The sequence below is a fragment of the Boleophthalmus pectinirostris genome, unplaced genomic scaffold (assembly GCF_026225935.1).
Source record: "Boleophthalmus pectinirostris isolate CB_2022bp ecotype Guang Dong unplaced genomic scaffold, ASM2622593v1 HiC_scaffold_19, whole genome shotgun sequence".
Taxonomy (NCBI): Eukaryota; Metazoa; Chordata; class Actinopteri; order Gobiiformes; family Gobiidae; genus Boleophthalmus; species Boleophthalmus pectinirostris.
This window is the reverse complement of record NW_026571140.1, coordinates 39,110,613-39,136,215: the sequence shown is the minus strand read 5'-3', so window position 1 is coordinate 39,136,215 and position 25,603 is coordinate 39,110,613. Positions and strand designations below refer to the sequence as shown.

The following is a 25,603-nucleotide window of genomic DNA, read 5'->3' as shown; positions in this document are numbered from 1 at the left end:
AAAAAAAAAGTGAACCTTGGTTTTATTTCGGACACGTCATTCTGCACTGTGCTCACTGGTGAGTAACACGCCAACAATGACACATTTTTTGTTTGTGAACAGAAAGCTTCATGCAAACCTACAATTTAAAATAAAACATGTACTTTTTGGTAACTCTGAGAAAGACACTCATGCATTTGTTGTATTTCAGTCCCTCTTGTCCTCTTATATAAATTCTCGACATTATTGCACAAATTCCAAAGTCATAAAAACGAAAGCACTTTGTATGGAACTTGAAATATAAATTGGGACTGTGTTTAGTCTTAAACTTAGATAAACTTTATTGATCCACAAGGGAAATTATCTGGACACAGCAGCTCACACATCACAAAATAATATAATAACAAAGAGAAAAATATAAATGGTACTAATAAATTCTAAATAAGTACCAAAAGAGATAAGAGACAAGATAAGACATAATTGGAGGGACCATCATGGCAGGACAAACCCCTACATGGGGCGTACCACCGGAACATAACTGAAGTGGCTGATATCAAGAAATCCTACCAATGGCTTGAGAGGGCTGGTCTGAAGGACAGCACAGAGGCACTGATCCTGGCTGCTCAGGAGCAGGCCCTGGGCACTCGAGCAATAGAGGCCCAGATCTACCACACCAGACAAGACCCACGGTGTAGACTGTGCAAAGAGGCTCCTGAGACAGTCCAGCACATAACTGCGGGGTGTAAGATGCTGGCAGGGAAAGCATACATGGAGCGACATAACCAAGTTGCGGGCATAGTGTACAGAAACATCTGTGCAGAGTACGGGCTGGAGACCCCAGGATCAAGGTGGGAAACACCTCCAAAGGTTGTGGAGAATGACCGAGCCAAGATCCTGTGGGACTTCCAGATACAGACGGACAGAATGGTGATGGCGAACCAACCAGACATAGTGGTGGTGGATAAGAAACAGAGCAGAGCCGTGGTGGTTGACATCGCAATACCAAGCGATGGTAATATCAGGAAAAAGGAACACGAGAAGCTAGAGAAATACCAGGGGCTCAAGGAAGAGCTGGAGAGAGCCTGGAAAGTAAAGGCATCAGTGGTGCCTGTGGTGATCGGACACTCGGGGCTGTAACCCCCAAACTGGAAGAGTGGCTACAACAGATACCGGGAAAAACAACGGACATCTCAGTCCAGAAAAGTGCAGTACTGGGAACAGCAAAGATACTGCGCAGAACTCTCAAGCTCCCAGGCCTCTGGTAGAGGACCCGAGCTGAATGAGGGTGAGAGACCTACCACCGTGGAAGGTGAGAAACACATTTTATATATATATATATAATTCTGCATGTTATTATTTTGACTTGTTACAATTGCATATTACATTGTACTCTATTTCGATACTAAGGAATAGCCTCGATATAAAGTGTTATTTTGAGAAGAGTAAATACCATTTTCGATACCACGATGATAATAAAAACAATCTTTATTTAGACAGTAGAATAATCTTGCCTGTGGGAATGAATAAATAAAGCAAATAATTGTGTGTTAGTTTGTGCTGACAGAAGATGTTGAACATTTTAACAGTTTTTGTGACACCTGGATAAGCCCAGTAATTACAGAAATTTTTGTTTCATTCACACATTTGAGTAATTCTTTATTATTAGTCTGTTTACATCTCCAAAGCTCAAAATGCTCCTCTGTTTTACCTTGAGATAACATAAAGCAGTTTTCAAGTTAAGAGCTACCCAGGGATAAAATTATCCAAATTATTCTAGCGAAGGTGCAGAGTTTAAAAACACAGTGGAACACTTGTTGTTCTACCACATGACATCACAAAAGGTGGAACAGAGACAGAGAGTTTTCTGTTTGAGAGAAAAACTCAGCCTAAATATGCAGGGTTTGTGTGTTAAATGTGTGGATGAAACAAAATACAACTTTAATTGTCAGTGAACCAGTTGCATGGTGATTTTGGTAGATTTCCATCACTGTGAGTGAAGTGGGCAAAACGGCTTTTAATGTTTTTAATGAAGAAACATCATTATAACAGATCAGAAAATAGCTTAACAAAGGTCCTTTAACATAGGAACCTTTTGTAACCTTTAAATGTTTGTCAGAATGACTTAACAAAACATGTTTTGAGAATTCAAAATAGCACGTTCAAGAACCCTTCTATTGTTCAAGATAACTACTGAAAACAACACCGAAATATTTCAAAACAAAAACAAATAGGCCACCTCACAGTTGAAACCAGGTCGAGAAAAGTTGCAAACATTGTGTACATTTTAAAGCAAACATAGATGATAATTACCACTGACAGACAACACCACAGTAACAGGTTTGATCCCTCTTGTACGGTTGGGCCTTTTCTGAGTTGAGATCATTATTTTGTACTTAAAGATCCTATAGTACACGAAAGGGTTTGAGTATTAGACTGCCAATGTAGTGAAGGATTTGCGTGTGAATGAAACTAAACAAAACTCCAGGTATGTTTTTTGATGAAGAACAAAAAAAAGTATAACATGGGCCCTTTTAGTAATATATAAAGTAACGTTACTCTTACTTGAGTTCCATTTTTGGCTACTCCACCCCCCTCTTCTCATTGTGTATGGTTTAGTCCTTTTCCACATTCGCAGAACTCATGTAAAAACCCCAGAGCGCAAATCCTGTAAAACAATTATAGCACGATTCACAAATTTGAACAGGGAAATTGCTGGTTTCAAATGACCTCGCAACATTCTGTACAACACCTTTTCGTGGGTTTCAGCTTTCTCTTAACTATATGCAAAATTCTGAGAACTCTTTCCTCATTCAAAAGTAATAATAATCTTTCATCATTCTGAAATCCAAGAATAGTGCATAATTGAAATAGGAAAATGATTGATACTTGCAGCTGAAGCCATCAACATTCCCTCGGGGTGTGAAGCTAACCGAAGGCTCTTCTCTCTCTATTACTCAAGTTAGACTCAAGAAAGATTTTGGAAGTTAGAATTTGAGCTTTATTTTGACACAGTTTGACCAGAAAGAGTTGACTTAGTTGGAACTACAGTAGGTAAGATTTGCGCTCTTAAACAAATCTCTCACACATAAAATTACAGTCACAATCGATCCTTTTTTTTGCTGAAAATCATATAAACACTTAAACAAGACCATGAATCTATTTTGCATTTTTCTTGAGTTTTCACACCATGTTACTAAGTTTTTTTTGGCTGTTTGTTGTTGCTGTGTTTGCACAGTCTTAGTTTAGTCCTGGTTTAGGCCTAATGTAGTCCTGGTTTAGTCTTAGTTTAGTCCAGTTTTAGTCCTGGTTTAGGTCTGATGTAGTCCTGGTTGAGTCTTAGTTTAGTCCTGGTTTAGATTTGATGTAGTCCTGATTTAGACCTGATATAGTCCTGGTTTAGTCTTAGTTTAGTCCTGATTTAGCCTTGATGTAGTCCTAGTTTAGTCCTGGTTTAGACTTGATGTAGTCCTGGTTTAGACCTGATGTAGTCCTGGTTTAGTCTTAGTTTAATCCTGGTTTAGGCCTAATGTAGTATTGATTTAGTCTTAGTTTAGTCCAGCATTAGTCCTGGTTTAGTTAATTTTGTCCAGTTTCAGTCCTGGTTTAGACCTGATGTAGTCCTGGTTTAGTCTTAGTTTAGTCCTGGTTTAGGCCTGTTTTAGACTTGATGTTGTCCTGGTTTAGTTTTAGTTTAGTCCTGGTTTAGTCCAGTTTTAGACTTGATGTAGTCCTGGTTTAGGCCTGATGTAATCCTGGTTTAGTCTTAGTTTAGTTTTAGTCCTGGTTTAGACTTGATGTTGTCCTAGTTTAGTCTTAGTTTAGTCCTGGTTTAGGCCTAATGTAATCCTGGTATTAGTCTTAGTTTAGTCCAGCATTGGTCCTGGTTTAGTTAATTTAGTCGTTTTAGTCCTGGTTTAGACCTGATGTAGTCCTGGTTTAGTCTTAGTTTAGTTTTAGTCCTGGTTTAGTCTTAGTTTAGTCCTGGTTTAGTCTTAGTTTAGTCCTGGTTTAGTCTTAGTTTAGTTTTAGTCCTGGTTTAGTCTTAGTTTAGTCCTGGTTTAGTCTTAGTTTAGTCCAGCATTAGTCCTGGTTTAGTTAATTTAGTCCAGTTTTAGTCCTGGTTTAGTCCTAGTTTAGATCTGATGTAGTCCTGGTTGAGTCTTAGTTTAGTCCTGTTTTAGACCTGATGTAGTCCTGGTTTAGTCTTAGTTTAGTCCAGCATTGGTCCTGGTTTAGTTAATTTAGTCGTTTTAGTCCTGGTTTAGACCTGATGTAGTCCTGGTTTAGTCTTAGTTTAGTTTTAGTCCTGGTTTAGTCTTAGTTTAGTCCTGGTTTAGTCTTAGTTTAGTCCAGCATTAGTCCTGGTTTAGTTAATTTAGTCCAGTTTTAGTCCTGGTTTAGTCCTAGTTTAGATCTGATGTAGTCCTGGTTTAGTCTTAGTTTAGATCTGGTTTAATCTTAGTTTTGGCAGAGCTTGGACTTGTGTTTTGTATCTTTTATTTATTTTTTATCCTCTGTCTGTTCAGTTTTTACCTTTGTACCATTTCAAACTCTTCAATGGACTTACACGACTTTAACTACAATAAACAACTGAAAAAATTAGGATGTTCTAAAACTTTTGACCCGTAGTGTACATGTAGAGCACCCCCAGCATGATGTCACTGCAAAGTACCCAATGTTCATTCAGTCATCTCAGAGATCTACAGATAATCCTCAAAAAATTAAATACTTTGTTCTAAATTGTAAACTGCTATGGCCACTGTCCTAAATTTTATAATCGTGGTTTTGTTAATTGAAGGGTTGGCACTTTTTAAGCAGAATAAGGAAATTGTGGTACTTCAAAAACTGCATCTTCTCGATTTTGCTAATTACGTCTGTTCAAATTACGATTGTGATGAATCTCGCAGCGCTCGTACATTCCATGATAAGAAATATTAAAAGCATTATCTCTCTGTCACATACATCAGTCCTCGCTGCTAAATAAAGATTACGCGGCTGTCATAGTTGTCATTTCTGAAAACAAAGCTGCGACAGTGTAGGTAAAGCCGGACAAACCTGTTGGAACAATGCGAAACGCCTCCCGCATCTAAAAATCTCAGACTCACAAGATACGTTTCAGAGTTTGGACAGATTTCAGGAGGTAAAAATGGAGTCTGGTGTGTTCATATTTTTGATAATTTCGAGCGTTTTCATACAAACAAGTCACGCGGCGGACTTCTACGGACACAGCGTAAGGTTTTTGCAGCTGCAGAAGAAATCAGACGGGACGATACCGGTACGCAGAATCTTTATTTACTGATGTTTAAATTGGAATTTGGGTTTTGGTCTGGGCTTTGAGCTCGTTCACAATGGGGCATCCACACTTGCACATTGGGACTAAAGTTGGATTAATTTAGGACTAAACCAGGACTACATGAGGACTAAACTAAGCCTACATCAGAACTAAACCAGGACTAAACCAGGACTAAAGCAGGACTAAAGCAGGACTAAAGCAGAACTAAATCAGGACTAAACCAGGACTAAACCAGGACTAAACCAGGACTAAATCAGGACTAAACCAGGACTAAATCAGGACTAAAGCAGGACTAAAACAGGAATAAAGCAGGACTAAACCTGGACTAAACTAGGACTAAACCAGAACTAAAGCAGGACTAAACCAGGACCAAACCAGGACTAAACCAGGACTAAACCAAGAGTAAACCAGGACTAATGCAGGACTAAACCAGGAGTAAACCTGGACCAAACTAGAACTAAACCAGGACTAAAGCAGGCCTAAACCAGGACCAAACCAGGACTAAACCTGGACCAAACTAGGACTAAATCAGGACTAAAGCAGGACTAAACCAGGACCAAACCAGGATGTATTTATCACAAAAAAACAGACCCCCAATGGTCACTACAGGGCGACAGAAATAGAATGGAAACGAAAGGAAACAAAAGGATAAACGTGTGACATGTTTTTCTTTCTTTTGTCTGTAACAAATAAACAATACTTTATTTATTTATTTAGTATGTTAAAGTAATAAATAAGATAAAGTAATGTGAACAGTATTTTGTTGCCCTAAAATATACAGTCCATTAACAACAATAGAGGTGTCCAAATAACTTTCACAGACAATTACAAAACAATACTGCTGTAATTACTGGGTTTAAGACGGCATTACCAGATTCAATAGGACAATAATATTTAATACAGACGGAAAACAGCGAAAGTTAATGCTGTTAAAAAAAGTTCTTGGGTCTAGAGAATAATAAAAATGATCAGGTTCAACATTTGTGAATATGTAATTTGGATATTTTATGGCAAAGTGCGATGTTATGAATAGGGTTTGGGATTATAGACTCTGGTCCTTATTCCTGCAGTTTTTGATGCTGTAAACGTAATTTTCTTGTTTTCTACAATGTTAAATCTTGAATCTTCAGACAAATAATTTCTTCATGATTTGTAGGACTTTTTGAGGAACCATCAGGAGTGTAGCGCCAAATTCTGAGTCCTGGGTACAAATTATTTTGGTGGGCCCATACATGTTGTCTAATGAAAAATGCACATTACAGGTTTTTCCCTAATCTGACGTCCGTGGAATATAATAAATAATAAAATAAATAGAATATATGGATGGTTCCATATCTTGAAACCCATGAATAGCTGCCACAATTTTGACAAATTCTAAGGGCCCCAACAAAGCCAGAAACGACTCTACGTAAATATTTACTGTGTATATATCTAACAATGAACTTTTATTTTCACTAATTCAGTTCAAGTTTCATATTTAGGTTAACGTAGCACAGAACAGTTGCACGTTGGTCGGTAGTTATGATGAAGCTGGTAGTTTGTTCTGAGAAAAGTGTCTTAGAAATCCAGATGAACAGGATTTACTGAAGGCGTCCTGGCATTGCTCCACTGCAGAGCGATATATTTAAGGCCAAGGGTTAAAGAAATAATGCAGAATTTAGCAGAAAAGGGCTATAAATTAAACAGAGTCATAACAATATTTGGTTTGGATAAGTAAGACAAAAAAAATATACATTTAAATGACATAACCAAAGCAACTTAAATGTTTTGAGTAGACAATTGCTCGCTGCTTATATCTACTCATTTGTTGTTGTTGTTATTTTTACATTTTAAATAGGAATGCTGTTTTTTCAGACAATGACACAAGGTTTAGTCCCAGTTTAGTCCTGGTTTTAGTCCGGTCCAGTCCTGGTCTAGACCTGTTTTAGTGGAATCCTGGTCTAGTACCAGTTTAGTCCTGGCTTAGTCCAATTTAGTCTTTAAACAGAAAGTTACCCTTACTGGAAAATGTAAAAGTGGGCAAGGTACAAACCCAAGGCACTCCGACTGAATCAAAGACCTGACGAAGACCATCTTGCTGGTCGAAACACGTTGGCGTCCCTTCATGCAATAAAGGATTTAATATATTCAGTCAGAGTGCCTCGAGTTTGACAATATATGTAAAGATATATTTAAAGACTACCGTTTTAACCCCTGTAGATCACCTGTACTGCTATTTTTATCTTTTTTATGACCCAGTGAAGCTCTCTACCTCTTTCTCTTCATCTTAGTCCAGTTTAGTTTAGTTCTGTCCCCAGTCTAGTCATGTTTTTTTTGTTTTTTTTGACTTACCTGTGCCAACTTACCCAAAACATTTCCCTAACCTTAACCTTTCCTCGCCTTAACATAATCCTGTTTCTAAACTTAACCAATCCTTAACTTTAAACATTTTCCTAACCCCAATTTAACTACAACCTGTTTCCTAACTTTAAAGATGCACTGTGTAACTTTTCTGGTGAAGGGTCCGCTATCTGCTTTGAATGTTCCATGGTATGACATTAAACATAAAAAACAACAACAAAAAACATAATTCTGTTCAAAGACTTCAGCCCTTTGAATGACCAATCATAGCAGAACGTCCCTTCACTTGACTTTATTTTTATGTTTCAGCTGACTTTGGTGAGCAGAGAAAATGGCCACTCATCCTGCTCTGCTCAGGTGTCGTACTCGTGCGACGGTAACGCGTGTGGGAACTTTACCACAGGCACCGCCGAGGAAACAACCAATGACATAACCGGAGAGAAGCGCTGGTGCCAAACGGAGCAGAAATCCACCACCAAGCTATCGGCTCACGCCAAAAACGTGGCTCTCAGGTATGAACTCTGCACCGGGAACTGTGGCGATATTAGTGAATCGGAGGAGACTATGGTGCCCCTATGTTCTGAAATACCTCCTCAACAATGACCCAATGACCACCCACTCCCTGGTTCCAGAATTAATTTGTTATTCATTTACTTTATTGTATAGACTTTCCGAAAAAAATGAATGAATAAAGTTTACAGACTTGCTCAGAGCTAATCAAATATGTAGTAACTTTCTGCTGACTAGAGCTGGGTGTCATTAAAAAGTTGCCGATACGGATACATACCTCGATACATAGGCCACGATACGATACATACCTCGATACATAGGCCACGATACGATAGCTATCTCGATATCTTGATACAGTGAACTTTCGATTCGATACGATATATCTCAAATTGATTCGATACAGTTCAGTAAAAAACAATGGCTAAATCATGGCTGTGATACTAAAAGTGTTTGTTAAACCACTTCTTGTGCAAAGTGAATATAAAACACAAACATTTTAATCATCAAAACAGTGTCAAATGTCAAATAAACAAGTTTCCTTCCTCTGAACAAGCAACAAAACCATAGCGCTGTAACAAAAATTTAGTAAAATATACCAAAAAATACTCTTGGCAATATATCGATACAGCAGCCCAAGATATCAATACTGTATTATTACATTAAATGATACGATATATCGATATTTCAATATTTTTGCACACCTCTACTGCTGACCCTACCTGACCAGTCCAGACCTTTAAATGAGACACAAAGGGACTGAGAAGTGCAGTGGAAATGTTGCTGGAAAACTGCAACAGTTTGCTGCATCAAAATTGAGTTTCCCTCTCGACCAATAAAGTATCTCTCTCTCTCTTTAATGACAAGACCTACAATTTTATGTGATTTTATGTGTTTCTGAAACTTTATTATCTGCAAAGTGATTAAAGCATTTCACAGAAAAATTTGCTTTTTGGTCTTTAAACAAAAGCTTTATCAGGGTATCCCCAGGTTTGCCCACCCCAAATTTAAGACTTTTTTAAGGTGTTTTAAGACCACTTAAATGAAAATTAAGACCAACGTCGCACCCACGCTTCTATATCTAGAATCTAAGGCTACTTTTACATGGTGACGGTCCTAACAGAAGACACAAAAGTGGCACAGCGTCTTCACTTTTTATTCCGTATTTAGACGAGCGTTTTGGGTTGAGGAAATCTAGGTAGGTGGTGACACTCTGTGATGATGTATGTGACGTAAACGTGTATGTGATGTGAGCAGATCTGACCAGAGTTTTGCGTCTTGGACAGTGTAGACGAAACTGATTGTTTACTCATTGAGTGTGTATACATGCACATCAGTAACCCGGTTATTAGCCATATCCCGGTTATGTCAGTATTCGGGTTACTGCGTATACATGCGCACTGAGAAACCGGGATACTCAAAAAACCCGATCATAACCGGGTTACTGATGTGCATGTATACGCACTCATTGCCGCCGAAGCCAAAAAACAACGTATTGTTTGCGCGTACTCCAAATTAGACGTTCATTCATGTTACGTTATTTCACGTTGTTGTTGTTTTTTTTCCCCTCCCTCCATTTAACATCGCACTGCAGCCCGATTGAGTAAACAAATAAATAGGCCAATGAAATTTAAGACCTTTGTGAAAAAAAAAAAGACTTAGACAACATAATTTAAGACTTTTTAAGGCCTTAATTTAGGAACATGAAATTTAAGACCTTTTTGAGACTTTTAAGACCTTGCGATGATAGTTAATGCAGAGCTGGTGAGCCTCAGTGATGCCTCTGGAAATATTCTGGCTAAAGTAATTCCTGGCTGAGATCTAGAGGTGGGTCTGCTGCTCCAGACAGGTTGCTCCACACACATTAATGAATGGGTAAAATGAAGCGGCAGTGACAAAGAGTGTACTCACAGGTATATTCTGACATCATATTTAACATACACAGACTGAAAAAGTGTCGGCTGAAGCTTGAACTTATTCTGCCTTTACCCTTTATTCCGTTATCAGAGCGTCATCTTGACCCCAGTTCATCTTCATAAATATAGCAAGAGGAAACAAACTAATCAGTAACAGAACAACAAAGTACTACAGCACAAACTAAGTCTCATCATTCATGTATCTGCTCAGAGTTAAATTTCTTTATGAACTGGAGGAGACTGGTGCACAATTTTAGGTTTTCTGTACAGTTGTTCTAGAGTCCCACCACTTTTACAGATTTACAAAATTTCATAATATTTGTTCTGATTTTCTTTTTGATAAACATGGCCGTACTTCTGAGCTCATTTTGGCTATTTCAGATTTTGAACATGTTCTGTAATGATTTTGACAAGCGATTGTTGTTTACATAATTTTCAAAGAGTAAACTGTAAAAACTCAAACACTGTATGTGGAGTATTCTTACTTCAAAATATTACTTTTTTTTTATTACTAAAACATAGTTAACATAATTATATTTAAGATTTTACTTAGAATCTTGCCTATTTTAGTTGTGTAATTTTGGTGAAGTTTATAATTTTACGTGACACGGGCAGCAGACATGACATTCGTAGAGATATGTTAACTTGCAACCACAATAACAAGGGCCAAAACTAAACAAAATTACACAATAGTTATTATTTGACAATTAAAAATAAATCACACCACCTTTATTTTGTTAAATAAATGTTTAAAATGTCAAAAAAATGCCTTCTTTGGGCATAAATTATCTCTGTATTTTGGATGGAAATGATAACGATTGACGATGAAATAGATAGAGGGTTATGTTTTCAAACTCACAGCTACTTTCTGTATTTTACTACTTTTTGCTTTTTACTTTTCTTCACAAACTTGCACTTAGCTGATGTAAAGTTATGACAATATTTACCACAGGTCAGAATTAGAAACATAATAATCTGGCATGCAGTTTAAGTAGAAGTAAAGTACAACTACCATAACACAATGGTAGAAGTTAACTGTATAAATACTACTGTTTAATGACTACGTTTGGGTGTGGGGATTGTTTCAGTTGTCTTGTCGCTGAATGAACCTGTCAAGACAAATAATGGCATTGATGATTTGACGTGAGAAGATTCACAAAATAGTTTTATGCAGTTTCAAAGTAAAAATGCCTAAGTTATTACTGTAGTGTCAAAGAAACAAAACAAGTCTTCGCTTCACTGATCCCACATGGTCCATACAGACGGCTCTTTGTCACGACGAGTACACGCTGTACCTCTTATGTTAAAGTTAACCCAGGGACAACTATCCTGTCTTTATTTGACTATTTGACATTTCATAAAAAAACGGATGGAGAGAAAGAAAAATAGTGTTTGTCCTCCTGCCACAGTGGTCTGGACTTTGGTATTATTTGGGCCTTTAAAGAAACTGTATGTGAGATTTTGATGAGGCTGACATGTTTATGAGGTAAACATGCTCAAACCAAACATATATTTTACTGAAAACGATTTTAACGCTGATGTATTTTTAATTACAAATACGTGGGACATGATGGAAAAGTAATAATAATTTGGTTTTATGTTGTGAGTTTTGGTTCTCAAGATAATTATCCAATCAGAAAGCAGAAGGGGCCTTAGTTTAAACCTAAAATGCCTCTCTCTGATCTAAATCTGATCCCTTTGGCCACAGTGCAACACCTTCATTAAAGGTGAGTTACTTTTCTGGTGGAAGGTCTGGAAGATCTGAGTTTAATGGCATTCTGTATATCTCCTTGATGGATACTCACAACAAAACTTGCCCCGTTGATTATTATTTATTTATTTATTTATTTATTTTTTCCAATTTTTGTTTATGTGGATGTTTTTTAGGTTTTAAATAGTTTCATGGTGCATTTTAAGCTTCTTGCACAAGTTTTTCATTGTTTAGTACAAATAAACTTAACTGTTTGTCCATACATATACATATTATTCAGTACATATTACTGTATTTTTCAGACTATAAGTCGCACTGGACTATAAGTCGCACTTTTTGGGGAAATATGTTTATAAAATCAGAGACCAAGAACTGACATTTCATCTTGAAAGGGAAGTTATAGAAAAAACAGCAGAACAGAGAACAGGCTGAATAGGCAGGCTGAATATGTTAACGTAATATATGAACAGTTATTCAGATAATTATAGCATAAACAACATAATTTACCAAACTCACGATCTCACTCCAAATCACTCAATCCATTGAATTCTTCATCCTTGATGTCACTTCTGCGTGACCTCCAGAGATAAACCATAGATCCATGAGGTAAACAGAGCGCCGCTTCCTCTTCCGTGTAGCTGTTGACAGCTCAGTATAGTTCCAGTTAGAATTATTTGGGCCTTTCTGAATCCCGACAGGATGGTTTCGGTGTCACTGAAGTTCAGGCTTTGTCGATTCATCCAGTGACTTCCAGGAAAGTTCCATGGTGCACCTGCCGTGAAGCTGTGTTCTCCATCCCCGTTTTCTGCCAGTCACCCACAAGTTACTCGCTCACTCCAAACTTACTTTCTGCTGCTCGATTCCCGTTTTCAGCTGAATATTTCACTATTTGCAGCAAGACAGCGGCTTTTTATACAGGAGGCATGCGTAGTAGAGAGCAAAGTGACAGTGGTACAGGAGTAATAGTAGCAGCAGATACTGACACACAAACCTAAAACCTAGAGCCTCTGTCAGTCTGAAAATTTTAATATATAAGTCGCACCGGAGTATAAGTCACAGCACCACCCAAACCATGAAAAAAAGTGTGACTTGTAGTGCGAAAAATATGGTCCTCCAAGAGCTATGATTTATAATATTATAATACTGAAATATATATTTTTTTCTATTTAACAAGCATTCAAATGGAAAGTCCTTTTAAAACTAAACTATACATTAGATACAACAAGCTAAAGATAAATACATGTTTTTGTTTTGTTTTTTTGTTGTCTAATAACATAATAAAAACATAATTATTTAACAGCTTTACTGTCAGCCTACAGTCCTAACCCTTGTGTGTGTTTGTGTTGTTGTGCCCTTCAGTGCCTCTGGCTGCTGCTGGGCGTCGAATGTCGATAATGCAAAGAACTGGACAGCCACAGCTCATCTGGATTTGGGACAACGCTCTGACACTTTCGCCATCAACCACTGCCCCGTCACAGCCACCGTCTCCAAAATAAAGTCAGAGTGAAAGCACATTTTCATTGGTCTACTGTTACACTGTTGTTATGTTTATTTGATCTTTATTAGAGGTCCTATATTGTGCAGAAATTTACTTGTGAGATTTAAGCCAAAAACATAACTTATGTTTCATCCACACATGTTTGAGTAACCCATTTATTATTTTATTACTCTGTCTACAAGTCTTAAGCTCATAATGCTCTGGTCAACTTGTGATGTCTCCACACTTCAAATTCCTGCAGCCAGGTTGTTTGTAATCAGAAACTGTAGAGGCCACTGAAGGCAGTATAAACTTAGATTTAGGCATTTTTGACCAGACCGCTCAATTTCATTTCTCTCCAGCGACTAGGTCAGGAATCAAAATACAATAGACGGTTCGCAAAAACCCCGGAAGTGCGAGTACGGGCACCAGCCAATCAGCGAAGAGTCATATATTCAGTGTGTCAACAATTCCCGAGATCGAGGATTTAAAGCCAGAATAAAGAGAATGTTTAGTGAATTTTATCAAGGGGAAAGACCTTATCGCCCTTCTTCCTACAAGATTTAGGAAAAGCTTAAAGGTTGTATAGAGGATTTTTTTAAAGGGAAAAGAAATACAGCGACAGTCCTTTTTCAAATTTTGTGCATGCCTGACACCACCTTCCTCCTCCACAGCTCCCTCAGTAGAAACATCTCCTCCCGCCTCCTGACTCTAGAAATCACGTTTGTTTACAGCCAGTGTGCGTTCAGAATTACTGCTGAAGTGATCTGTCTAGAAATAATTTAGCGTCAGTTTTTAGACCGTTTGTCTGCTTCATTCGCGCAATTGCTGGAAGAGATCTCCAAGAATCACATGTTTGGCTTTGCTCCTTTTCCCCTTCTCTTCTTCTTCTAGCGACCTCAAAAACGGACTTTCTTTTGCGGTGAACTGGTCGTGGATTCTTGTCCACCAAACTTTGTGCGAACTGCAAGGAAACTACAGTTTAAAAAAAGCCTCTAAAAACCACCGCATAAACCACATAATCCCTGCGCGCCGGCGAGTCAGTTAAACTAGAAACGTAGGGAGTTTGACTGACAACCTAACAGCCAATAGAAAATGAGGTAGCCTTGTTATCTATTGGCTGATGTTTATCTGGCCTCACTATGTCCACAGTTGATAGATTTTCTTTTTTTTTTAGTCATCATAATTACAAGGCTGCTGCGTCTCTGTAATGGTATTTTAACTTTCATTGAAAATTTGAAACAACAAAAAAAAAAATTCTCCATACAACCTTTAATATACCAGTTAGCCCCATTAGCAGCACATTGCATACATGACTACCAAAGAGCAGCGATTGATTAAATGATAAAAAGTGCCCGCCTACTGTCGAGTGAACGAATTCTAACACTGCGAGGTTTCTACGAAGTGAAACCTGCTGATGAATCAGGCTAGCAAATTGACCCAGCCTGCACTAAAATAGCCAAAAAAAAAAAAAAAAAGAAATACAAACAGTAGAAAACTATTACTATTACTATTACTATTAGTTACTATTCAAACACCATATACACAGTTTAGTAGCAAAAAAAAGTTAATTTAGTGTTTAGTTCCACTTTAAAGAGAACATTTATGGATGAAAGGAAAGATGATAAAGAGAGAAAGACGTGTGTTATATTTATATTTATAGGTTATATTTATTTATTGTGTTGTTTTTATTCATTGGTTATTGCATATATATGTGAGCCAACATGTACTGACTGTTTTTGTGTGTTTTTGCAGAGTGCCTCAGAACTGCTTCACCAAACTGAATCTCTTGGCTCATGATCCAGACGGAGATGAAGTCAAATGTCACCTTATATACAACTCTACAGCAAATGTTGTGTTTGACGAGGTACGCAAGATTAATTTGTTTTCATTCTATATTTAAGAATGACCTCCTGTTATTTTATTTTTTTTGGTCAAACTTGACTTTTTTATCATTTGCTCAAAATATTTCCAATTGATACTTTGCAGCCAATGTCATCAACATTCCCCGGGGGTTGTGATGCTAACTGTAAGCCCTGCTCTGTCTGAGGCTTTATTAGACTTTAATCTGTGGTTTATTTTAACACAATATGACGTAAAGAACAGACTTAGCTGGAACTACAACAGGTGAGAGGATTTGTGTTGAAATTACAGTCACAGGCCAATTAAGCATGCTCATATTGATTACAGGCTCCTGAAAATGTATTATTTACATTTTTGACAGTGTTTTCTTATGTGTGCATAGTGTCACCATGGTAATTCCTAAACATTCCACCATTAGAGATACATGTAGAACACCCCCAGTGTGACGTTACTGCAAAGAATCAATAGTCAGGGGCGGTAATTGTAACTACTGTAGCTGTTACTAATGCTTTTCCTTGCTTGTCTGTGCAGAACAAGTGCTCGCTGACTGCCAGTGGGAACCTGAGTGTGGGGCTGCATGTGTTTGAAGTGATGATGCAGGACTTCCCGGTCAAAGACATACAAATGACATATTCACAAGGACCCAAGGTGTACCTCAACGTGTCCGACCCAAACCTGGAGCCAATGTGCAGCGTCAAAATGCTCTTCTCACTGGAAGGTAATACTACTACTACTACTACTACTACTACTACTACTACTACTACTACTACTAATAATAATAATAATAATAATAATAATGATAATGGTCTGGCCTTGCTTAGCTTCTGAGATCTGATGTGATCTGGACACACTTGCAGCAGGTGGGGGAGGAGGGCTCTTTCCGTTCAAAAACAATATTAAAGTTTTGAAAGCTCACTTGGGGGTAAATAGCTGTGTGGTAACTTATGACACAAAAAAATCTGTTTCTGAAACTTTACAAATTGCTAAGTCATTAAAACATTTTGTGGAAACGTGTGTTTTAAATATGCTTTTGGGCTTTTGGACTTAAAACTGTGTTACAGATACAGTTACCATGTAGCTGGTTAGTCTCCCTGATGCCGTTGAACTCTTAATATTTGAATTTTTTTGAAACATTTATGGGAAAAAATTATGGAAAATCTACTTCCGGAACCAGAGTCAACTCCGATGTGTTTGGAACTCTTGAGCTCCATTCAATAACAAACATACATTATTACATTACTGGCAAAATCTCCCATGTGTGCAACCCGATGGAGTCGATTTGTGTGTATTATTCCTAATCTTCCTGTGTCCGGTGTTGTGCAGTGCTGGCTCCTCTGCCCAGCTGTAAGGTGGGACATGTCCAGCCCATGCTTCTGTCTAAGACGCCTTCACAGGGGGCTCTGCTCTACGCCTCAGTGGGACAGCCCTTCAGCATCTACGCAATGGCCAAGGCTCACCACAACAGGTGAAAGCTCTACTCACACTAAACCAAAATAACAGAGCTGGGATGATGTTGGCTGTGTGTGAGCATTGCTCATTCCTTCAACTTTTACCAAATTTAGGTGGAACTAAACACTAAAAACACATACTACGGTGTTTTAATAGCATTATTTACCATTTGAGTGTACTGGTTAAATGTGCAGCTTTTTAGTCAAAAACAGTGAAAAACTGCGTGCTGACTTTGGAGGACATGGCAATTTCAAGCAGTTGGTGACATCACATAAAACCAGATGCCCAGATTATTTTTTATTCTTACTTCAGTAATTTCTTAGACCACTAATATACTGTACTTGTACTTCAGTATTATTATTTTGAAGCCATGTTACTCTTACTTACTCTTACTTTTTCCTTTTTTTTTTTTTTTTTTTACAGTATTCATGACTTCCAGATTAGCGGCCCTTATAACATGACCAAAGTATTCAAAGACAAGACTCTCGGACATGCAGAGGTGACTTTGAGCTGGACTCCACAGGAAGAGGACGCGTACAGCCACGTGCCTGTCTGCTTCACTGCGGAAACGGACGAAACGTGAGTACAGCACACTGTGGAAGAGGGATCTGGAGCTAGTACAATTTATGCACAAGGAAGGCATTTAATCACCATTTAACAAACTGTCAATGTTATGATTTATTACCTCCGCCAAGGAGGTTATGTTTTTGCCGGCGTTTGTCTGTTTGTTTGTTTGTTTGTTTGTCTGTTAGCAACATAACTCAAAAAATTATGGACCGATTTTGATGAAATTTTCAGGATTTGTTGGAAATGTGAAAAGGAAGAACTGATTTCATTTTGGGGGTGATCCGGAAGAAATCCTGGATTCTGGATCACTTTGAAATTTTAGTTAACATTGTGGTAAATGGGGCCAAAAATTTTCTTTCTCAATATCTCGGTTAATTATTGACCAAACCCCATGAAATTTGACTCAGGGATGGACAATGGGATCCTCTTTCATATTCCAAAGGCTGATCCGGATCTGATCCAGAAGACTGATTTTATCGCAATTTATATAAAAAATGGGGGTAGTCCTTGGCGGAGGTCTGCGCTCTCTGAGTGCTTTTCTAGTTTTTATTTGTCAAAGCATAACTTTTGTGTAATTTAGACAAGTTTTAGTCCTTGCCAGACAACATACCTCTAGGTGTGTCATATCTGTCTGTAAAATTACAAAACCAGAAAACAGGCAAATTTGTTGTAAAAACTTCCAATGATGTTAACTATGTTTTAGAGAAATTAGTACTCTAAACTGTTATGTGTACTTTAAACTCTTCCTTTTTTTCCCCTTCCAGCCAATCAGAGATGAGATGTGTTGTCATAGTGGTAACCAAATCCACTATCGCTCAAGGTTAGTCCGTCGTTTTTGTATTGGTGGTTTTCAGACTCTAGAATGTTCATATATCCAGATTGGGGACAAGAGCAAGTTTTTCCTATTGGTAACACTGTACTTGGTCATGAAATATCAGAAAGGTAAATCCCAAAATATGGAACCTAATAATTTGTATTACTGACTAGACCCAAGACCATGATATAGTGCAACAAAACTCAACAAATATTGGCCTATAAATTTCAGCAATATTGATTGATATTAATATACTGACAAAGCACTTCATCTTGTGATATAATAAAAAGGAAAGGCGAACGTGATGTGCGAATCTAACAAAATGGAGGTGTTCTTGGACAAGGCGTCGATGCCAGGGATCGACGTGAATTACCTGATGCTCCTGGACAAGACCTGCTCCCTCACCTCCAACGACACCCACATCATGGGCAAGATCAGCTTCAGCACCTGCGGCACCAAAATCGAGGTAACACAATCTTTATCATAGAGAATAATTCATACACTACAGAATTTGAAGTGATTTACAATTAAAAGAGAAGTTAGAAATACATTTAGGTTTCTGCACTGACTTTAAAGGGCCAACAAAAGGCAGAGTTCTTCTCTCAAACTGAAAAATCTGTTCCACGTTGTGATGTAATTTGGTAATACAGGAAATGCTCCATTGTGTTTTAAACTTCATGCACCTTCAGTAAAATCATTTAAATAATTTCAGACCTGGAACTGCAAATCTCAACTCTACTTTTACTGAAGAGTAAAAGGTAGACGTGAACTTGAAAACTACCGCCTTATGACATGAAGGTGGAACAGAGCATTTTGAGCTTTGGGGATGCAAACAGATAATAATAATTACTTAAACTGAATGATCTGATTATGTACCAAACTGCGGAAATAATGTATAAAGCTAAAAATAAGCTCTTACCAAAAAATATTTTTCTGTGAAAGGGAAAGAAACTGAATAAAATAGCTTAAGAGCCTCATGCTCGAATGACAAGGAAGAGATTTGTATCTCTGTTTGTGGTGTAAAATTATGGAACAACATGAAAATAGAACTAAAACATTGTCCAAAAAAGGGGATTATTTCAAAATACTGTGCTTAAGAAATTAGTGCTTAGTGTATATGTGTGTGGGTTAAATAAGTATTTACTTCCTCCCACTCCTTTTTCAGACACAAATAAAGTCTGCGTAACATTTATTTTTGTTTATTATTATAGAAAAGAAATATTTACTTTTTGTATTTTATCTATGTATTTATGTTTTCAGTGCATGTTCTATGCATTACTGTCCAAATAAACATTCATTCATTCATTCATTCATTCAAGAGTTACTCAAACATGAATCATTAAAACAAAACACAACTCCAGGTCTGTTTTTGAGGAAATCAAAACATTCTAATTACAAATTTTTTTGTAATACAGGCTCTTTAAAGCAGCGCTGCTCAAATTTTTACTTTCACTTTCTACTTGGGGTGCAACAATAATCGAAATACTGTGATACGGTATCGTCAAAAGTCTCACAATAATATCGTGGATCATCACAATATATCAAATTACAAGTTTCTCTGCTTACATTCATTGTTATGGTGCAGCAATAGCTAAAAAAAACAGAGGGAACTACATAGACCATGATCCTTTGCTCCATTTCAGTGCAGACTACACGGAGAAATAACTGTTCTTAAGCACCTTTAATTCTTAGTTCTTTAGTTCTCTATGTCTTGTGAAGGCATTTTTAGAGGAAAAAGTAGCGTATGGACAGCTTTGTCAACCTCCACTAAATATCGCAATAAATATAGTAAAAATATCGTACACAGAGTTTTGGATATCGTTACATCCCTACTTTCTACTGAAAAAATTTGTATTTTTAAAAGATTTTTATGAATTACATTTCAGGATAAGGGTGACTTTATTGTGTTCTCCAATGAGATCGACTCTTTCGAGCTGCCCAACGCCATCATCACTAGAAGAAAGAAAGTTAAGATCGGCTTCTCCTGCCAGTTCCCCAAATTCCTCAGTATCTCCAACTACTTCAGTGTGCACCAAGATGACTACATCTTCACAGAGTCCACCTTCGGCAGCTTCGGATACACGTTTGAGATCTACAAAGACGAAGACTTCACCAAGAAAGTTGAGGCTAATGAGTACCCAGTGCAGGTGAAGCTGTTTGATATGATTTACCTGAGCATCCAGGCCAAGTCCGACCTGCAGAAAGTGACGATGTTTGTGGAGTCGTGCAAGGCCACTCCGGATGACAACCCGGACAACAGCCTGTTCTACGACATCATCACGGACGGGTGAGTCTGAGGAGAAAATAAAATCTAAATAAATAATGATAAAAAATTACTGTGGATATAGAGGTAAAAATGTTAACTGTGTTTGTGTGATCATGTGTTCTACAGCTGCCAGAAAGATGAGACTTTATCGATTAAAAAGTCTACAGATACTACATTCAACTTTGAAGTGCAGGCGTTCAAGTTCACAGGAAGCAATGACCAGGTGAGCAACACTTACAACTACTGACTTCACTTTTAACATCGTCACACCACCGATATTTCTTAAAGGTACGCAATGTAACTTTTCTGGTTGAGGGTCCTCCGTCTGCATGTCTCCACGCAGACGTTATTGCTTTGTTTAGAATGTTCCACAATATGTTTTTAAAGTTATACATTACTATTAATAAAAAAAATAATAATTTAAATGGAAAAACATGCATTCTGCTAGGTTCCTCAAATTGCATGAGACAATACAGTTATCAGGGCTAAAATAAATGTGATTAACAATTATTTCACAATAATTATTAAAATTTAAAATGGTTTAAAAATGTTATGGATACTAATAATAAGAAGAATTTAATGTAATGAATCCATGTGTCATTCGTTCATTTGTTTTTAAAAAACAAAAAAAACAATTATTTGCTTCATTATTTGTCTCCAAAACTAAAATGAAAAAACTATTTTTTTTTTTTATTTTTTCAGTTTTTGTATTTAAATGAATAATGGAAAAAAAAAAAAAAAAACAATTTCTGTCATGTTGGCCTTTTGTGCCACATAAGGACTGAATCAGGACTGAACCTGGACTAAAACAGGACTAAACCAGGTCTAAACCAGAACTGAACCAGGACTAAACAAATCATTATCCGTTTTTTCATTTTGGTTTTGGAGGCAAATAATGAAGAAAATAGTTTTGTTTTTTTTTCATTTTCTTATTTTTGGTTTTATTTTGAAAAACGCAATGAACGAATGATACACGGATTTTTATGAATAAGATCCATATTTAAACAATCGTTACAGTATTGTACTTTGTTATGAGTGAAAACAACAATGATGTAGATGAGAACTTTGTGGATAAGTGATTCTTTCTGTACATTTTGGTGATAAAATGGATTATCACAATTATATAAAATGTACAGTGAACAGATGAATTTTTGCCCCATCCCAACCTGACACTAGATCCGAATTACCCTATTTGCAATGGAGATAGATGAAGTTTAATGCCATACTCTGGAAATTTACAGGTTAAGCAACTACATCTCCATGGAGACAAACAGGCGGCAGACGCTCCACCTGAAAAGTTACAAAGTGCACCTTTAATGTATTATAGGTGTTCGGCATAACGTTTCAGCTAGAGGATGGATGCGCCACCTGCTTGTCGCTATTTAACCGCTATTGATACTTTGCAGTGACATCACGATGGTTGTTCTGCATGTATGTCTATGGCAGAATGTTCAGCAGTTACGATGGAGATGCAACACACACATTAGGAAACTGAAAACACAAGAAAAAAATACAAAAGAAGAACACATTTTCGGGCTATGATCAATACAAGTGTTCATGGTCCTGTTTTAGGTGTTTGATTTTCATTTGTTGTAATTCTAAATCAATTCTTTACGGTCAGATTGTGGTGGTGCTGTGGTAAAACAAAGCTCAAATTAAAGTCCAACATGAGACAGAACGTCAGACAGAGCAGTGCCTCGAGTTAGCTTCACCCCCGCAGAGAAAGTTGACGGCCTCAGCTGCAAAGCACTGACCTGCTCCTCTCTTTCAGGTCTACATCACGTGCTCGGTCATCCTGTGCGAGAAGGGCAACTCGTTCTCCAGGTGTTCCCAAGGCTGCGTGTCGAACGCTAACCAAGCCAGACGGAGGAGGAGACGGGCGGTTTCCAAGGAGACCGTGGACCACCGGATCACCCAGGGGCCTTTGCTCTTCGTGGGAGAGTCTTTCACCGATATTGAAGATGATTCAGGAGAAGGCTTAGGATTCATGGCTGAACAAAATCCCAATACCACTACACCGATGCTGAACGATGACCCGGAGAGAAAGAGGCCCAAGACCCAGGCACCAGGTGAATATTGTCCAGCACATGGCAGTTTTCCTTCAAAACACAAAAACATGATACAAAACATTACACAGTGTTTGGAAGTAACTGAATTCAGAATGCTAATTTTAACTGTATTCCAATTTCATTTGATGATATTTAGAATACAGTTGCATTTTTTTATTTATTTTTTTCAAATTTACTTTTTAATGAAAAAGCAGATTACACCTTGCAATGTGTAAAATGAAAATCACGTGTTCCTGCTTTTACATTTTAAAACATATACAAACTCGGAACAGGTTGAGGAGCCAGGGAACCTCTTTCAGAAACCAACAGAACATTGCAAATATGAAGTAGTTTTATATGAAGTCTGATCCCACCGGCTTTACATACTCTGTCCATTTAGACCACACCTTCTAAAATAAGTCCAGCTGCACTTTCAATAAAAATGAAACCTTTTCCGTCCTGTAGATCTCTTGCACAATGTCAATCTCGTTCTCAGTTGTTGGTCGCTCAGGTTTAAGCCACTTCAGAATACAGTTGCATTTTGTAAGAATAAAAAGAATACACTCCAGTAATTTATCACAATTTAGGCTTCCAACTGCACAAAATCAGTGAGAAATATAAAAAAACGCAGCTCTTCTTATGTGTGAGTTTTCCTTCTCCAGTTACTGATAGGACATGCGAAACAAACGGAGAAACAAACATTATGACATTTTTAATCGTATATTTGTGCGAAAGTATTCTGAACACAGTACTCTGATTGGACCGTGTATCAAAATGAGTTATGGAATGCATTTTTAGACATATTCAGTATTCTGTAACTAAATGCATGTTCAAAGTATTCTTCCCATCGCTGACAATACACTACAACTTCACAAACCTGAGCAAATTCATTGTACACAGTGAGTTATTTTGACCCTACTTCATGAAATTCGATGTGAGATAAATGTTTTGTGGATATTTCAGTGCCCAGGCCTCGTCCCAGCTGGTCTGTCCGCAACAGAGGCTCAGAAAAGGAGGAGCAGGATGATGATGACTATGATGATCATGATGATGATGATGAAGACGAGTTCCACAAGATCCGAACCCTCCTCAGCTCAGCCGTCGTCACTGTGATCTTCGCCTCGGGCTTCTTCATCTCCATCATCATCATGGTGGTCCTCGTGTGGTACTTCACCAAGAAGAGAAGAGGGGAAGATATGAAGATGCTACTCGATTCAGATTAAAATAAAATCCATATATACAATATATTTACTCAAAACTATATGTTATTGCTTTACATGTATTACATAATTTTTCATTCTATCTTGCCATTTTTTTCTGGAGCCACCAAACTGCTGTAATTTTGAGCAAAATGTTGTTCTTTTGATATTTTCTGTTCAAAAATACTAAATTGAAACTAAGTTACAACAGATATTTTTTATATTTTTTCACCTCCTATAGTTACTACGCATGTCACCATATAGTAAATTAGTAGGGCTGGGGGCATTTTGTCGATGGTGCCTTAGCCAACTAATCACTTTTTTAATTCAAATGATTTATAGGACAACAGCAGTGTGAGTGAGTCTTTAACATTGCTTCCTAATACTTTTTTTCTGCATAAACAGTTGTTTTTTCATGAACTCCTGAGCAGGTGTGGTGTTGTAAACTGATAATGTCCAATTTGGTAAAATCCTGCTTTGAAGTAAATTTGAATAAGGGAAGGTCTTAAATTGAAAATTCGTGCTGTCAGATGAAATAATGCAAGCTTAAGAAAGTTGTTGATAAGATACTGAAATCTTAGATGATGAAACCTTTCTTTAAGCTAGTGTGTCTGTGCAAAGGTGGAGTGCATTTGAAATATATTTTTCTAATTATGACTAGTTATGGTTAGTGGGATAGTACCTTTGGTAAATATTCACTATATTTCATCATAATTTTACATCAGTAAAGTGGCAGTTTGTGAAGAAAAGTAGACAAAAAACTGTCATCAATTCCATCCAAAATGCAGGAACATTCTACACCCAAGGAAGGCATTTTTCTGACAATTTAAATATTGATTTAATAAAATAAAGGTGCTGTCATTTATTTTTTAGTCTTATCATAACTATTGTGTAATTTACACAAGTTTTGGCCCTTCTTAACATTATGACTGATAGGTAACATACCTGTGCGTGTCAAATCTGCTGTCCATCCTCAGCCAGGAGGTAAAATTATAAACTTGACCAAAATGACAAAACCAGAAAAGACTAGGCAAAAGTCACGGTAAAACCTGAAATCGAATGATGTTAAGTATGTTTTTGAGAAATGTGTAGTCTAACCTGTCACATTTAAATATTTCAAGACTGCAGCCTCCAAATTGCCAAAAATCCAGTCAAGCCTCGTCAGGCACCAAGTTAAAGCAGCTTTCCTCTGCAAACATATAATTTTGCTGTTTTCCACATTGTAAATCTATCACCTCTGGACTCAGCGCCTTCTTCCGCCAGCTTCAGAAATCAGCTTTTTCTACTTTTGTGAAGTTCGTCATGTTTTTTAATCACTATGTACGACACATTCCTGTAATGGTGGATGTTTCTTACTTAGTGCAATATTTTACATCAAAGTTTTAGATATGACAAAAGGTGTCTAAACCATATACTATACGGACTAAACCTAGAATTGTTTTTATTCCCACTGAAATTGGCTGGATTGATAATTTGCAGTGACACACACTTTCAGAAGCCTGTGGTTAATATGTTTATTGTCCTGTTTAGGGTTTCAGAGTTCAGCAAAAAAGGTGAGTAATTAAAAACAAAACAAAACAAAACTGGAACTTGTTTAACAGTACAGAATCAGCTCTGTTATTTGTTTTTTCCTCTTAATTAATGACAATGTATAATTTGATTTAGGTGAAGTTCTCAGAAGAAATAACATTTAATACCATTGTGTGTAACTACAAAACAAAAGATCTACAAATGTCACTGCTTGTAATATTGTTTGGAAACATATTTATTTTAAAATTATTTACACAACCCCAAACAAAAACAAAAAAATGGTATGGAATAGTTTGTTTCTGCATCTTAGGAAAACTAGTGAATGTAAATATTTGAAGGAATTTGTCCCACAAGTATTTTTTTCTTTCTGGTTTGGAAATAAAACTTCAACTATCAAGGCAATTGTGTTTGATTATAGTGTAATAACTGAAAGATTATTTAATAGAGAAAGAGTTGTATGGAAAGTACATTGTTATTGAATCACATAAGTGCTGCCCCCTGTAGAAGTTAGAGGAAGTTAGAGGAAAATAAACATCACCGCTGGATTAAAGAGGCAACTGAAATACAGAAACGTGTCCACAGGTCTATAAACCAGGACCAAGGGGCTTTTTTACTCTCACACACCTGGGATACTGTCCTGAGGA

The 25,603-nt window shown here is 37.2% G+C and overlaps 1 protein-coding gene across 1 annotated transcript; it reads left to right on the top strand.

Moving 5' to 3' along the window:
• Positions 1–5,098: 5,098 nt before the first annotated feature.
• On the top strand, positions 5,099–25,361 carry LOC110158173 (uncharacterized). The gene is made up of 13 exons (XM_020922610.2): positions 5,099–5,254; positions 7,922–8,124; positions 13,106–13,243; positions 14,979–15,090; positions 15,618–15,804; positions 16,410–16,551; positions 16,959–17,114; positions 17,867–17,922; positions 18,207–18,382; positions 19,803–20,203; positions 20,309–20,405; positions 21,954–22,251; positions 23,194–25,361. The coding sequence occupies exons 1-13, from the start codon at positions 5,126–5,128 to the stop codon at positions 23,451–23,453; spliced, it is 2,355 nt and encodes a 784-aa protein (XP_020778269.1). The 5' UTR covers positions 5,099–5,125; the 3' UTR covers positions 23,454–25,361.
• Positions 25,362–25,603: the final 242 nt, after the last annotated feature.